At 42.8% G+C, this 14253-nt stretch overlaps 1 protein-coding gene across 6 annotated transcripts in view; it reads right to left on the reverse strand.

The window, feature by feature from the left end:
* Positions 1-13661, reverse strand: part of caskin1 (CASK interacting protein 1) — a 118009-nt gene extending 104348 nt beyond the window's left edge. For 5 of the 6 annotated variants that reach the window (XM_084927035.1, XM_084927032.1, XM_084927033.1 and 2 more), the window contains exon 1: positions 12895-13661. In XM_084927035.1, the coding sequence (XP_084783161.1) occupies positions 12895-12988 (94 nt within the window). In that variant the 5' untranslated portion in view covers positions 12989-13661. The remainder of the gene's footprint in view (positions 1-12894) is intronic. The other variant, XM_084927036.1, reaches the window with a different exon arrangement.
* Positions 13662-14253: the final 592 nt, after the last annotated feature.

A 14253-nucleotide genomic window follows, 5' to 3' on the forward strand; every position in this document is an offset into this window, starting at 1 on the left:
GAAGAGGTGTTGCTAAGGAGATTAATTAATGTACTATTCTATTTAACCTTAATCTGATGGACTGTTTTGGGAATTCATCCCATCGGTGCAATGAGTATCAGTATACAAATGTAGACAGGGCCTTTAATAATACGCACACAATTTAGTTTTTAGTACGCCTGATCCCAGATCTGCTTAGATGGCCTCTTTCACACACATGTGGTACAGATTTTCATTACTAATGGAAGGCAGAAAGATGAAGACTGGATTGCAGGTATGTGGAAAATTAAATAGCTGCAGTGGAAGAAATTATTCCAGGAACTTGATGAGATTGGAAAACGTAGCGCAAGAATAAACACTGTGTATGAGTGATTTGTGGATCAGCCCACTTGTGTGTGTGTGTGTGTGTGTGTGCGCGCGTGTGTGCGTGCGCGTGTGTGTGTGTGTGCGCGCACGCGTGTGTGCGTGCACGCGTGTGTGCGTGTGTGTGCACTCGGGTGCAAAGATCAGGTCTGTGACACTCTTGTGATACAACTTTCCATCCTCTCTCTCGTCATTTTTCATCTTCTTTTCCCGTCCTAATCCCTATTTTCCCCCTAATTCATATCACTCCAGTTTCCACATCTGCTTGGAGGATTGAATTCAGGTGATGTGAAAGTCACAAGTTCGCTGATCACCTCTAACCGTCTATGCACATATTTTGGAAAAGTTCAAGCTTCCTGGAAAATGAACCTGACCCAGATATCTGACTCCATATCAATGGGAGAGGCTTCCTCAAAGCCAAAGAGACTACACAAGGAGTAACTGAAATATTTATAAGTTAAGTGAAAGGACGGGAGGTTTCATCGCCAGCTTCAGCATCAACTGTTTACTAACACCGGACGCTCGTGCACCGGCTGAGATATAATTTCCTGTTTTTCAGCCTCATACTTTGAGTATTTCTTTGAATCTTTTGATAATATGATGTGCTGTAGATGGTAAATTAAAGGTTTTGTAGACAAACTATTTGCCCTTTTAATCACAGCAATGTTATTCTTAAAATACTGAAGTATTGAACAGCCGTGCAGTCTTTCACAGAGCAGTGCAACCCTCATTAGTTATATACCTGAAAGAGTCAGTCTCTCCAGGATGCTCTTATAAGCCCATTCACGCTGCTAATTAACCTCATTAGTTATTTTAAAGCACTACACACCTTTTCAGTCTTTTGTCGCCCCTGTCGCAACTTTTTTGAAACACGTCGCTCGCATCGATTCAAATCAGCACTCTACTCTTTCATATGTTAACTGTGTTCTCAACCAAATATAGGCTTTTAATGATTTTCAAATCATTACCATCTATTATTATTTACATTTTTTTAAACCAGGTCGTGCTGGAGGTCAGGTACATTATGTGGAATATTTTGCAGATGTGTGGACAGCAGTCCAACACCAACCATCTGTTCAGTCGCTGCACATGTACGGCTATGTTTGGACACACATACACACGCACATCAACATCTGTCCCTGCTGGACAGGCCCTTCTGGTCTCTGAGAGCTTTCCTTATGCACAAGGACACACAGACATATACACACACATTAAGGAAGCCATGGAGTAGATATTTTGTTGCAGCAGATGCTGGCTTTCCAGCAAATAGTAGCATTAATGAATAGCTACCTTTCCATTTCCAGAGACCACGCAGTTCTTCTAAAGGATAACCGTATTTTATCCTTTTAAAAATGTAGCTCTCGAACAGAGGTGATCCAGTAATGCTGCACTAATGAATTAGACTAACTATTCACTTTAGCTAAAGTTATTAAGTTAGCTAAAGAGTTGGGATGCTGTGTAAGACATAAATAAAGCTCAAATACAAAGGTTTGGACACCGTTTTGCATGTTTCCCTACTGTAGGGGTCTCTGCAAGCATACAGAGCTCTGAGAGGGTCCAAGATGGCAACTCTGGAATTCTACTAGAAACAGTCGATCATATTTGTTTGTCAAAGCTGAATCCAGGGCAAACTACGCTAAATTAGCGTTTTTAGCTAACAGCTACAATAAGCATAAAAGTTACTGTATGGCTATCATTTGTTAACATGACGCTTGTTCTTATACATGTAATACATTTATTACCAACCTGAGAGTTTATCCGCTGGTCATTCGACATGACGAATGACTTCTGAAGTCTTAATTCAGGTCAAGATGCTGTAGATTCCCGTCAGTAACACTTTCGGTCCGCTAGTAAAACGTAGTTCTATTAATCTGCGCTCGATTACTCTTGAACCGGAACCGGATGTAAGTCTCAAAAAACTGAATTGTAGAACTGAAACTGAATGGTGAGAAGTGAATCTGAAATTATTCGAGAGCTAAATTTTTAAAGGATAAAATACGGTTTCAAAGCAAATGAATTCATTTTCAAAATATAAAATTCAATTTCAGTTTAGTGATGATCATTTTCAAACCAATAAATTGAATTTCAAATTAGGCTAATTCATATTCAGTTTGTAAAAGCATTTATTCAAGTTACAATTCAGATTCAATCCGAGGAATTCAAATTCAAATTTAACTTATTCAAATTCAGTTTCTGATGGCACAGATTTCTGCACATATGAATCTCCTGAGCAACATTCAAATTTCGAAATTTTAAACAAATATTGAGAAACTCAAAAGTGTTTTTCTGCAAAATCCTCCAAATATGTAAGAAATATTTCTTAAAAAGCTAATAATGCTGCTCTTTCACTAAAAATGTGAACATGCAAATATAGCTCCTTTCAAACTACATAAAACAAGATCGCTGACAGTGACTAAGTCCTTGTCACAAGTTTCATACTGAACCAGAATTGGCTTCCAGATTAATAACAATGTTCCAAATTCCCCATTTAAAAGTTAAACCATAGTGTGAACACAACCTTTTAGTGTCTAACTCAGCACACATCTCTCTCATATATATATATATATATATATATATATATATATATATATATATATATATATATAAATATAGTTTAGAGCAGCTCATTTTACAAGAAACAGCCTGGCCTTTTATTTTTCCTATTTATATTTATGGAGCACTAGTAGCAGCCAAGTAAAACTGCAATATGAGAACAAAGCTGTTTCTTTCTTGTTTTCTATTTTTTTTTTTTTTGCTTGTCCCATTTGGTTCTTTAGCCGTCAGAATTGTTGTCTGAAGACCAACAACCCAATGGATTTACTTTACCAAATGGATCATCACGGCCTTGCCATCACGTTAATCTAGCTAAGTGTAAACAGCAGTAAATATTAAATATTGAATGTTGTTGTGTAGCAAGCAGGACCGACAGCGCACAATGTGCTTGGAAATAGCAGCCAATAAAGGTGTAGTTTATGTCTATGAACAGTGAACACCCGTGTGCACACCTGTGTGGATCAGTGTGCTTGTATTCAAAAGGTTTCCCCATGTAATGGTCTGCTAGAGGGTGTAGAGAGCCACAGCCCTCTCTTTATTACTTTATTGTAACTAAAGTTGTGTAAAGTATATTCATTTTTTTTTATTTTAGAAGGAGCTGACAAAAGCAGCATTTTCGGTTTTAACTTGTGAAGCTAACATTAGCTTTACTAGCTAGCTACACCCGACTGTAGCTAGCTACAAAAAATGAGAAATTTTGTGTCTCTTGCCTTTGGCTGAAATTAAAAATCTACTGTGCCAATAATAACTGAGAACTTTAATGTTCATTTTGCCAGTTTTATTACCGTAAACTAATAAGAAAACAGGCCAGGCATAGCAAAAGGGGTCAAACTGACCTCTGCCAAAAAAAGGCTAAGAGGAAAAAGCAGGCTACGCAGTGTCACGCAACCAGTTGACTCCACAAAATTTCTCACACATATCAAAGACCTAAGGGTGTGTCAGTAACCAACACATTTTCCCAACCCCTGAGCCTGCACCCACACTGTGTCACAGCCCTGTTTTTAGTGGCAGCTCGCATAGCAGGAGAGCACCAGTATTCATTCAAAAGTCCCAAGGCGATGCTAACTGCATTCACTGCGGCTGCAGGGTGGAACATTTCTAGAAGGCTCTCATGTAGAGTACAGTCAAACCTTGTCCCAACCATGTTAGTTTAACTTTAGGAGCAGGGTCTGAAAAAAAGCATCATTTCCTGCCTTTATTAACTGCTCAAACATCAGTTTGAAGCAGTAAGAACACTCTGTGTTATGAATTCAGGGTGTGAGTGGGAAAAAAAAAGTCCTGCCAGGCGATGTAGAGGGACAGTCTCGCTCTATAGCAGCTGCTGAGAAAACACACACCTTTGCAAGTACAGCTACTTACTTACATAACAAATCTCCAGTGACACGGCTCAGCTTTCTCTTCTGATTCTGAATCTTTTCCCCTCATGCCTTTGAGAATCAGCTCATGACTGCAGAGCATTTTTTTCTATCGCATTATGCTGCATGTGTGTGACTCTGTAGTTAACTGTTGTCCCCTTTCTTCACAATTAAAGCTCTCTCTCACACACACACACACACACACACACACACACACACACACACACACACACACACACACTTTCCCCCCACCGTCATACGACTGACACAGAGAGGTACAGTCTCTATTGGAATTTACATCGTGTGTGTGTGTGTGTGTGTGTGTGTGTGTGTGTGTGTGTGGTTAATGCCACCCCTTTAATCGGTGCTGAATGAGTGAGAGTCCCACCCTGCTGCCCTTCTCATTTTGTGGCTGGCCATTATATTTACTCAAGCCTTCCTCTCTCATCCTGGTAAACAGTGCAATAGAATAGAACAGGATAGATTTGCTATCACCTGATCATCTGCTCACACTTGATGTAACAAATGCCTTCTTTTTTTATTTCTCATCCACCTTTTCATTTTTGTTCTCTTCGCCCAGCTGCCCTTCTGTTTCCCTTCCTTTCCTGTAAAACAGTTTGCTTCATTTCCTTTTCCTTATTTTTCTGTAGCGCCGTCCTTTTTGTTATTCGTTCAGTTTTCTTTCTCATCCTTCCATCTAATGTTTTTCCTTCTCTGTACTGTGCTAGTGTAACCCTTACCTTTTCTTTCTTGTCCTTTCTCAGATTTGTCATTTGTTATTAATTAATTTATACTTCCTTTGACGTGCACTTCCTACTCTTCTCTTCTCTATTCATTCTCACCCTTTTCTTTCTGTCTAATTTTTCATTTATTTTTCTTCTATTTTTCTCTTTCCTTTCACTGTTTTATAACATATATTCATTTAATTCCCTCTCCTTTAATTTTTTTTAATCTTTCCTTTCACATTGTTTCACTACTTCCTCCATGGTATCGTTTCTTTTCCTTTTTTCCCTTCATTTCCTTCCTTTCTCTTCCATTTCATTCCTCAACTTTGCACTTTATTTCTTTCTCTTCCTTCCTTCTCTTTCACTTTCTTTCCTCAGTGTATATTATTTTATTTCAGTCTTGTCTCCTCTTCTCTCTTCCTTTTTAATATGCTCTGTTTCACTTTCCTTTCCATTCCAGTTTTCTTCTTTCACTTCCTTTCCTATAATTTTTACTCCTTTCCTTTCCCTTCTCTTTCCTTACGTCTGCTTCCTTCCATCCTCTCACCTCTGCTGTGCTCTCCACTTCTGCCTGAACCTGCCGCTGACCCATTAAACTGTGTGGATGTTATTTTTTCTGCACGTGTGTGTCTGTGTGAGAGGGAGAAGAGACAGAGGGACCCGACGTGAGCCGAGCAGTCTGCGATCAGAATAAACGGGAGGTGGAAAATGACAGCGTTCAGCTACCCCTGCGTTTCATCACCTCGTTCCCTTGTTCTCTTTTTCATCATTTTCAGTCTTTCATCACTCCCCCTCCATCTGTCCCACTCACACATCAAGAAGCATCTTCCCCTCCTCTTTCCTTTTCTCTTACTAACTCCTCTGCCTATCCCCCTTTTCCCCCAAGCAAAAAATATTCACCCACCTCTCCCCCCCATCTGCTCTGTAATTCAATCATGGAGGCAGTCAGCAGTAGCAGGAGAAGTGAGTGATGATGTTTTGGAAGAAAATGCAGGGAACAGCGCCGGCCAATCTTCCCCTCTCTCTGTATTATCATTTCTAATATGCTGTGCTTCAATTTTCAAGATCACTCCCAGGATCAATAACGCCGCCCGAGCATGTTTGCTTCTTCTCGCAAGTGTTGCTGCAGTAATATATTCCAAGTAAAGTCTTTAGGTGCGTTTGATTGACGGGGAAATATCTGCTTCAGTACATTATCCGCGCAGACTCGCCGAATATTTACGAAGTGGTGAAAACACATAGCCGCCCACATTTTAATAATATTTTCAGGGTGAAATAAGAGCAACACCCCCGACGCACACTTTCATTTTATGTCATTTACACTTTGTTGTTTTTAGTGTTTTTATCTACCTTAAAAAAAGCGGGAGAGGGCTGTTATGCTCGTTTCTTTTACTCTTGGACTCTTAGCTTTGCATGATTGACAGTTCGAAATAATCCTTACGTATCTTTCTTTGAGCCTCTCAGTTCATCCACACAAGCTGTCTTAGCTTTCCCCTTTAGCTTTCTTCTGATTGGCTGCCTTCACAAGCAGAATATTTGAATGTCATGTTCAAATGCCTTTATTTTGTGAGGGGCAGCCAATCAGAAAATGCTGGGTAACAGGAAGAGAAGCGCCATGCTGACAGTGAATGAACTGAGGGGCTAGAGTCCTTGAGCTGAAATACAATGCAGGAAACATATATTAGGTACCTGTTTAATTGTATTGCACAATATGCATAGAGAGTCGTATACCTGGAGGTGCAACAGCTGTTACGCTAAATTAAAAAAATTTGGCGTAGCTGTCAAGTTGCACTGTGAAGTGCAAACGCTAGCTGCTTCCTCACGTCACGTCGCTCCTCTGAAGCATATGGATGCAGACAGAGCATCGTTAGCCAATCTGAGAGACTCCGGCTGACAGCGTGTGGAGCTTCCTCTCTGCTGCTCCTTTGTGAATGTGCACTGGTGTGGATGCAATCATCTGCTCTGCTCCTGCTAGCCCGCCTCGCACATCAACACAGAAAAGATTGGTGGGGGAGGGCGTGAGGAAGAGAGGGGGAGAGAAAAAGAGAGAGAGAGAGAGAGAGAGAGAGAGAGAGAGAGAGAGAGAGAGACTGGTATCTAGAAAGGTCTGGGAGTGTCAGCCTCTCTCATGGCTGCAAAGACAGAAAGTGAAGGAGGAAGATAGCTGTGGAAGAACGCGTCAGTCTGTCGGACATGGCGTCTTTATCATTTCACTGAACACACACACACACACACACACACACACACACACACACACACACACACACACACACACACACACAGAGTAAACAACAATCAATAGAGATTACACCAACTGCCTTAACACACAAACACAGAAACAGCCCATTACCAAACACAGACCTCATGTCACACTCAAGGTCTGCTCCAATAACACACGCACACACACACACACACACACACACACACACACACACACACACACACACACACACACACAGTGCTATGACCCAGTCAAATCCTATGTGCAGAAGGCAAGTTGAGTGACAGCAAACTGATGATAGCTCTCCAGATGGTGCCAGATGTTTGTGTTAATATAACTGTGTGTGTGTGTCTGAGATGGAGGTAAATACGTGCATTTGTGCGGACTGTGTGTCTGACCTGAGTGAGAGTAAATGATGTGCATTAGGGCAGAGCCTCAGCCACACGTCCACTCGTTACCACCACAAACCACTCACACATTTCACTGGCAGCTGCACACACACAGACAACACACGTCTCCTGTAAGCTTTGTGCTGCATGCTAAGATGACAAACAGGTCTGTGTGAACATCAGCCTAGCGTCAAACTGCCCTGCTGTCTGTGTGGGACACTCAGCTGCACTCTGTCCTTACCGCCCTGCTGCTTCTGTCCTCTTTATTTGTTTTTTCCCTGAAATAAATAGGTCAGTATCAGTGTCCTGCAGACACTTTTGCAGGCGCTCCCTTAAAACACACGCAGCTTTTCAGGATCTGAGAAAAAAATAATAAAGTGGCTTATTTTTGCTTTGCACGTCCACAAATGAAATTTCAAAGGGCATATTAAACAGTTTGTCTTGCACAAAGCAGTTCCTGCGGTATCAGCGGCTGCCAATTACACAAATAATTAAATTCAGCCTAATACTGGAAAGACAGCGCTTCACAGCAGACTGAAAGGATTTGAAAGAGGGAGGCGGAGCAGAGACGAGCCTTGAGTCTGCGTTTAAACACTGTAACACTGTAAGTTATAGAAGGTTAAACTGCAAGCGAACCATGAAACACTCCACTCAGCCAGTGATGTGACAACATAGATAACACACTCCACAAAGCTGCCGTACTCCTGCAAACCACTTTGCAACCCACCTCAACCCCAGTTTCTCTAAGTGACTCGAATGTGATGTGAATTTCATACCTTTTGTGATGATATGATGACAAAAACATGTATATTTTGGATTTCAGTGTTACAGAAAGTCTGACTAAAGTATGCCTAATTACCCTAAAGCAAGACATATTAAGTGCACTGAATTAAAAATGAAGTAGAGTGAGCTCACTCACATTTCACACAGTTGGTGTGACTCATCCCAGATGCTAGTTTTGTTATTTAGGTCCTCTGTTACTTTTCCGTGTCAGTGAGTATTTACATAAAACTAACTAATCACACTTTGCAGCACAGAACCGTTTTCATATAAATGATTTTGCCTGTTTTGTATCTAATATTTATAGTTATGTATTTTTACCAATTTTAAGACTGAAGGTAATCAACTGCCTTTATATTATGTTACATTACTCAGTTAATCCTGCTTTCTCCTTTAAAAATATGATTTTTTTGTTAAGTGATTGAAATTTAAAGTGTTGATTTTGCAACAAAAAATCTGCTCACAAATAAGATGCATGCATTTTGTATTTTTGTGCTACAGGGCTTCCAGGTCCCAGAATCTCAATTTCACTTTCAACACAAGTTTATTAAATTTATTGAGTAAATCTTAAAACACAAAAAGGCTCTCTAAACATTTAATCTTTAGCAAAGCATTTTCCTTTAAATAAATAATCAATAGCATGAATAGAACCGAAATTAACAGAAATGCAGAAAGTGCACTTACACTATTATTTAACCATGTTCTAAGGAAGTCAAATACAGGATCACAAAATCTATTCAAAAATGTAAATGTAACGTTGCCAAGTTCCCACGTCTATTTCTCTGTATGCAGCATATAGACTGTGTAGATTAATAAACAAAGGTCACCCACTGTGTGTACTAACAAGCATTACGTACAGTCAGGCCGCTGCCTCTTTCACCTGCAGTATCTGCTTTAAATTGCTTTAGTCGCCATCTGTATGCACTGCGGTCCGGTGAGGACTGGCTCCATTTGGAGCACATCTATGCATGCTGCAAGCGGCTGTCTGCTGCCTATGAAAAATTAGTTTGAGGCCTTACCTGTCCTCTGCATCTCATGTACTGAGCAGTAGTCAGACAGCGGCTTCCAGCTGAAGAGCACTTAAGTGTAGCCTAAAGGTTGTTTTGTGCTCTTGTACATAATGTACTTTGCTGAGCTCCACATACAGAAACACACACTCATTTTGGGCACAACCTCTATGTGCTGGACCCTACCAGTTCTTTTATAGTCAAGAGAAGGCATGTCTTTTTCTGCAGTAGACAGACTGTTTATAATCCAGGGGGTTTCCTGCTCTGCTGTAGACTTTTGTTTCAGCGCCTGCATCAATGCAGTGAACCCCGCTAATTGCTACACACTGTTATGAAGCCATATGCTTCACTTAATCCTGCAGAGTGAGCACTGCCGTCTGAGGCACAGAACCCTGCGACTTATAAAAGAACTTAAACACACATAGGAGCTGGATGGGTGGGATGTTTGTCTCACTTCTACAACAGATCTAAAATGATTTACTCTGCCTTCCTTTGCGTTTTGTTTCCGTGACTTTATTTGAGGCTGATCGGGTCGCCGCTGTTCCACTTTTATTACATCTTTAATGGTCCACCGACTACTTTGAAGTTCTGCTTGGCTTGTACTGGGCTGGGTTTAAGAACTGCCTTGATTCTTCATGGTATGGATTGAACACGTTTCTTGGAAACATTTCTCCGGGTTTCTGGTGCTTATTGATATGATAGCATCGCACAGGGCACCACTTTCATGATGCGATTCTCCCATGACACCACCACCCTGATCTGGTGAGCACAGAGGCCACTTTAGTACAACGAGCTCATTGTCATCGTCGAGAAACTAGACTGATGACGTGAGCTTTGTGATGTGGCACATTTTCCTGTTAAAGTGGCCGAGAACACTGTAGTCATGGAAAGATAAAAAGGAATGGACATGATTATGAACAGCACTGGCTAAAAATGATGCTCAATTGGCAGTAAGTGGCCCATAGTGTGCCAAGACAATATCCCCCGCAGTAAGAAACCATCAACAGCGTTAAAGGTTCTCATCCTTTACGCTGTTTATGTTAAAGTATCTATATTGCAGCAGAAATCAAGACTCATGAGATCTTTTTATGCCCAGTTTGTCCAGCTGCAGCTGTAGTTACCAGTTTTTAGCTGAATCAATTGGTTCCAATGTGGGCTCCTGTTTCAAAGCTTTAACATGTTGTGCATTCAGAAATGCTCTTCTGCACGCCTCAAACACATCTGGTCATGCTTCTCTAAGCTATGTCACCGAATGAGACCTTTCCCCCCAGAGAACCACTTCTCACTTAAACCTATCTTCTTTCTCCGTCCCTTTTTCTGTGTACATAAAATCCCAACAGCTCACGAGTTTCTAAAAAGGTTAAATCAGCTCATCTGACACCGAGAGCCACGACATGTTCAAACTCCCCTAAATCGACTTTTCTTTCCCTTTTCGTGCTTTGAACTTCAGCAGGTCCTCTTGACCCACAAACAGAAGACAGACAAGAGCTTTCAGGTCTGAAAATGAAGGATAAGCATCTTAAACCTGCAATCTTTTTCATGCCCAGTAGGGTCAACTGAACTGGTTCACAGAAGAAATCCAGTTGTATTGAACTCAAGGTAAAAATGGTCCTGCTTCTTATTTGATTTTAATCCCAGTAAACACCCTCCTGATGAGCTTCTGTTTTCAGTTGCTAGAATAACTTCTTCTTAAGTACAATATAATGCTCTTTTTGTAGTTTATGGTCTCATACAGAGTAAAATAGACGACTGAATGGGGTATGGGAAGTTACAACCTTATGAATTCAATGCAGTTTATATTTATATAGAGCTACATCACAACAACAGTCCCCTCAAACCACTCTGTATTGTAAGGTACAATATTACAGAGAAAACCCCAACAATCAGATGATCCCCTAAAAGCAAGCATGTGGTGACAGTGGGAAGGAAAAACTCCCCTTTAACAGGAAGAAAGTGCATCATGGGAAGCACCCAGTAGCCTAGACCTATTGCAGCATAACTAAGGGAGGATTCAGGGTCATCTGATCCAGCCCTAACTATAGGCTTTATCAAAAATGAGAGTTTTAAGCCTAATCTTAAAAATAGAGAGGGTGTTTGACTCCCGAGTCAAACCTGGAAGTTGATTCCACAGAAGAGGGGCCTGAAAGCTGAAGGCTCTGCCTCTCATTCTACTTTTGAATATCTTGGGAACCACAAGTAAACCCTGAGAGCGAGACAGTCTGAGAGTGAAGTGCTCTAATAGGGGGATATGGTACTATGAGGTATTTAAGATAAGATGAGGACTGATTAATCAAGACCATGCATGTGAGGATGTGGATTTTAAATATGACAAATGCATTTCCTTTCTGTCATGTAATTGGCCGATTAGATATTATTTTAAGACGTAGTTCCAACTAATCTAGTGGCCGTAAGCACAATATTTAGGAGTGGATGTGCAGCGTCTTCAAGAAGAGAATATTCAGCCGCTATGTTAGCCAACACCAGTCATTTTAAATACACAGAGGTCAAGAAGTACAATAAAGCTCTAGTGTTACTCAGCACATAAACAGACTGACAAGTGAATTTATAAAGTCATCACTTGCAATAGGGGCTCAAATGTGGATCATTATTTGTCATTAGCATTGCCTCCTCTTATTCTAATGAGGCCCACCTGCTGTTTCCAGCACCAGTTCAGATGCTGCTGCGTACCTGCCCAAGCAGAACAGTTATAGTAATTGGATAATAGGCTTCGTGTCAACTAGCTTTTATAAAAATAATTACAAGAGTTAAAGCTGAATTACTTGTTATGCCTTTGTGCTTAAAATATCCAAAACCAATCTGCAGAAATTCTAACTCCTGCAGCTCGGCCTGTACGCTACCCCTCGCTGTCTGCTCACACCTGGACCAGCCAGTTATATATCAGTGGAAGTATCAGCAAGCCACCGCCAGCCTCTACAGAATGATCTATCTGCAGCTCTCTCTGGCTTCTCTCTGTATTGCCCACACATTAGAGTGGGCTGTGCAAGTGAAACATTGTTGGATGTTGTAGTGCTACACTGCCTGAAGGAGAAAAAAACCATTAGAGGAGCAGTCGTGAAGCGAGCCTTGCAGTATGCAGGATAAAAGAAGAACACTGGGAGTCGTGTCACACTGATTGTGATGTTGAAACCTTAACTATCACACGGCCACCAGTATCATGTCACTGGAGAGCCAGGGTCACACACAGATCCAAACACACACACGCTGTGTTCCCTCCCTCTCTCTGTGCTGCAGTGTACAGAGACAGGGGTTTGAAGATGCGCTGCCACTCTCCAATCACACCACTAATCTTCTCGGATACACCCCGATGCATGCAAACCCCTGTCTCCCAGAAGACTCACACATGCAGCCTTCACACATCACCATCATCTCAGCGGTGAACAGCTCCTATGTGAGAGAAAGCTTTTGCCCATGGCTCAACACGGGCATCTATAGGGGAGGGTTTCAACAGAAATCCACAGCTGTGTTCTCATCTCTGCAGTGGGAGAGAACCGACTGTCTTACTTGCTTTCCCTGGCCGGGGCCTCTGCAGCAGCTTCTGCACGGTGAGCAGGTCCTCGGTCTTCACCGCCTGCAGCAGTTCCTGGTCCTTTCCCATCTTCCGCGCTCGGCCGCTCTATTCCAGCATCCTCCGATACAGAGGCGCCTCGCCACGCGGAGGGTACGTCTACACCCCGGCCACGAAAAGCCTCCTTCCTCCCACCCCCCCAGGTCCCTGGCTTGATGAGACCCCCCCTCCTCTCTCCCCTAGAGCTCCGGCATAGCACGGGTCCAGAGGGGCTGAAAGCGAGAGAGAGAGGGGGGGAGAGAAAGAGGGGAGGGGGGTGGGGATAGGCTGGGTGGGATGGAGGGATGCTCTCGGGTTCTCCCACGGCTACGTGCAGCGCTGCTGAATGGAGACGGGACCGGAGGCTAACGGGCCGCTCGAGATCCCAGCAGCCGCGCGGCGGCGTCGCGTGCGTCGTATTTTGACGGAGCGGATGAGTGGTGGGGGTTCCAGGATCCGCCTCACCGGCCGGAGGCTCCTCGGTCTCACCCCCGCTGCAGCTGCCCTCGATAATAAACGATTAACCGACGGTCACCGGGAGGAAGGAGTCAAACGGAGAAGCCTCGCAGGCTCAGACACACTGCGCGTAAATGGTTGTGCGTTTGAAGGCGGGTGCGCGCCTGTTCGTATCTGCCGAGGATGTGTCGCTCGTGTGCTTTACGTCGTAAACGCAGCCCAGCGGTGACGCGGCTGCAGCCACAGCTCCGCGTGCGCTCGCTATTTGGTAATGATTTTCTCCGAGTGGGGTGGGTGGGTAGGGGTGTGCAGAGGTAGTGAAGGGGGGCACGTGCCCGCGCGCTCTACAGCTGGGCCAGCTCGCACTGCTAAATGGCTCGTGCTGAAAGTTGTGGGCGGACCAGGAGCGCGGTGCTCTCCTCCTCCTCGTCTCTCTCGCTCTCGTCTCTCTCTCTGGCCCTGTTTCTGTGGCAGAGGCTGCAGAGATTTATTGAGGAAGACACAGAGAGAGTGGAGGTGTGCCACGCCTTTCTGCTTATTGGCGCGATGAAGTCTTATCAGACTACACACCTGCATTCTAGCCTAAGAGTTAGACTGAATTCAAAGCTGCACGACACAAACAATTTCAGATTTGTATTAAAACTTACATTCTATTTTACATAGATGTTTAAGGCCTCCAGGCAAGGCAAGTATCACTAATAAACTTGGCATTGGTACTGGATAAATACTACTAGGATCAGCACTTTGTTTTTATCCTCTAAGTTCATTTAACCCACTATATTGTGTTAAATAAAACATTTTTTGAGGAAATTAAACCCCCACCCATATAGCTCCATATACCAATGGCATTCCATCAGGGC

This window comes from Perissodus microlepis, chromosome 4, assembly GCF_051167445.1.
Source record: "Perissodus microlepis isolate ML-2025 ecotype Zambia chromosome 4, ASM5116744v1, whole genome shotgun sequence".
NCBI lineage: Eukaryota > Metazoa > Chordata > Actinopteri > Cichliformes > Cichlidae > Perissodus > Perissodus microlepis.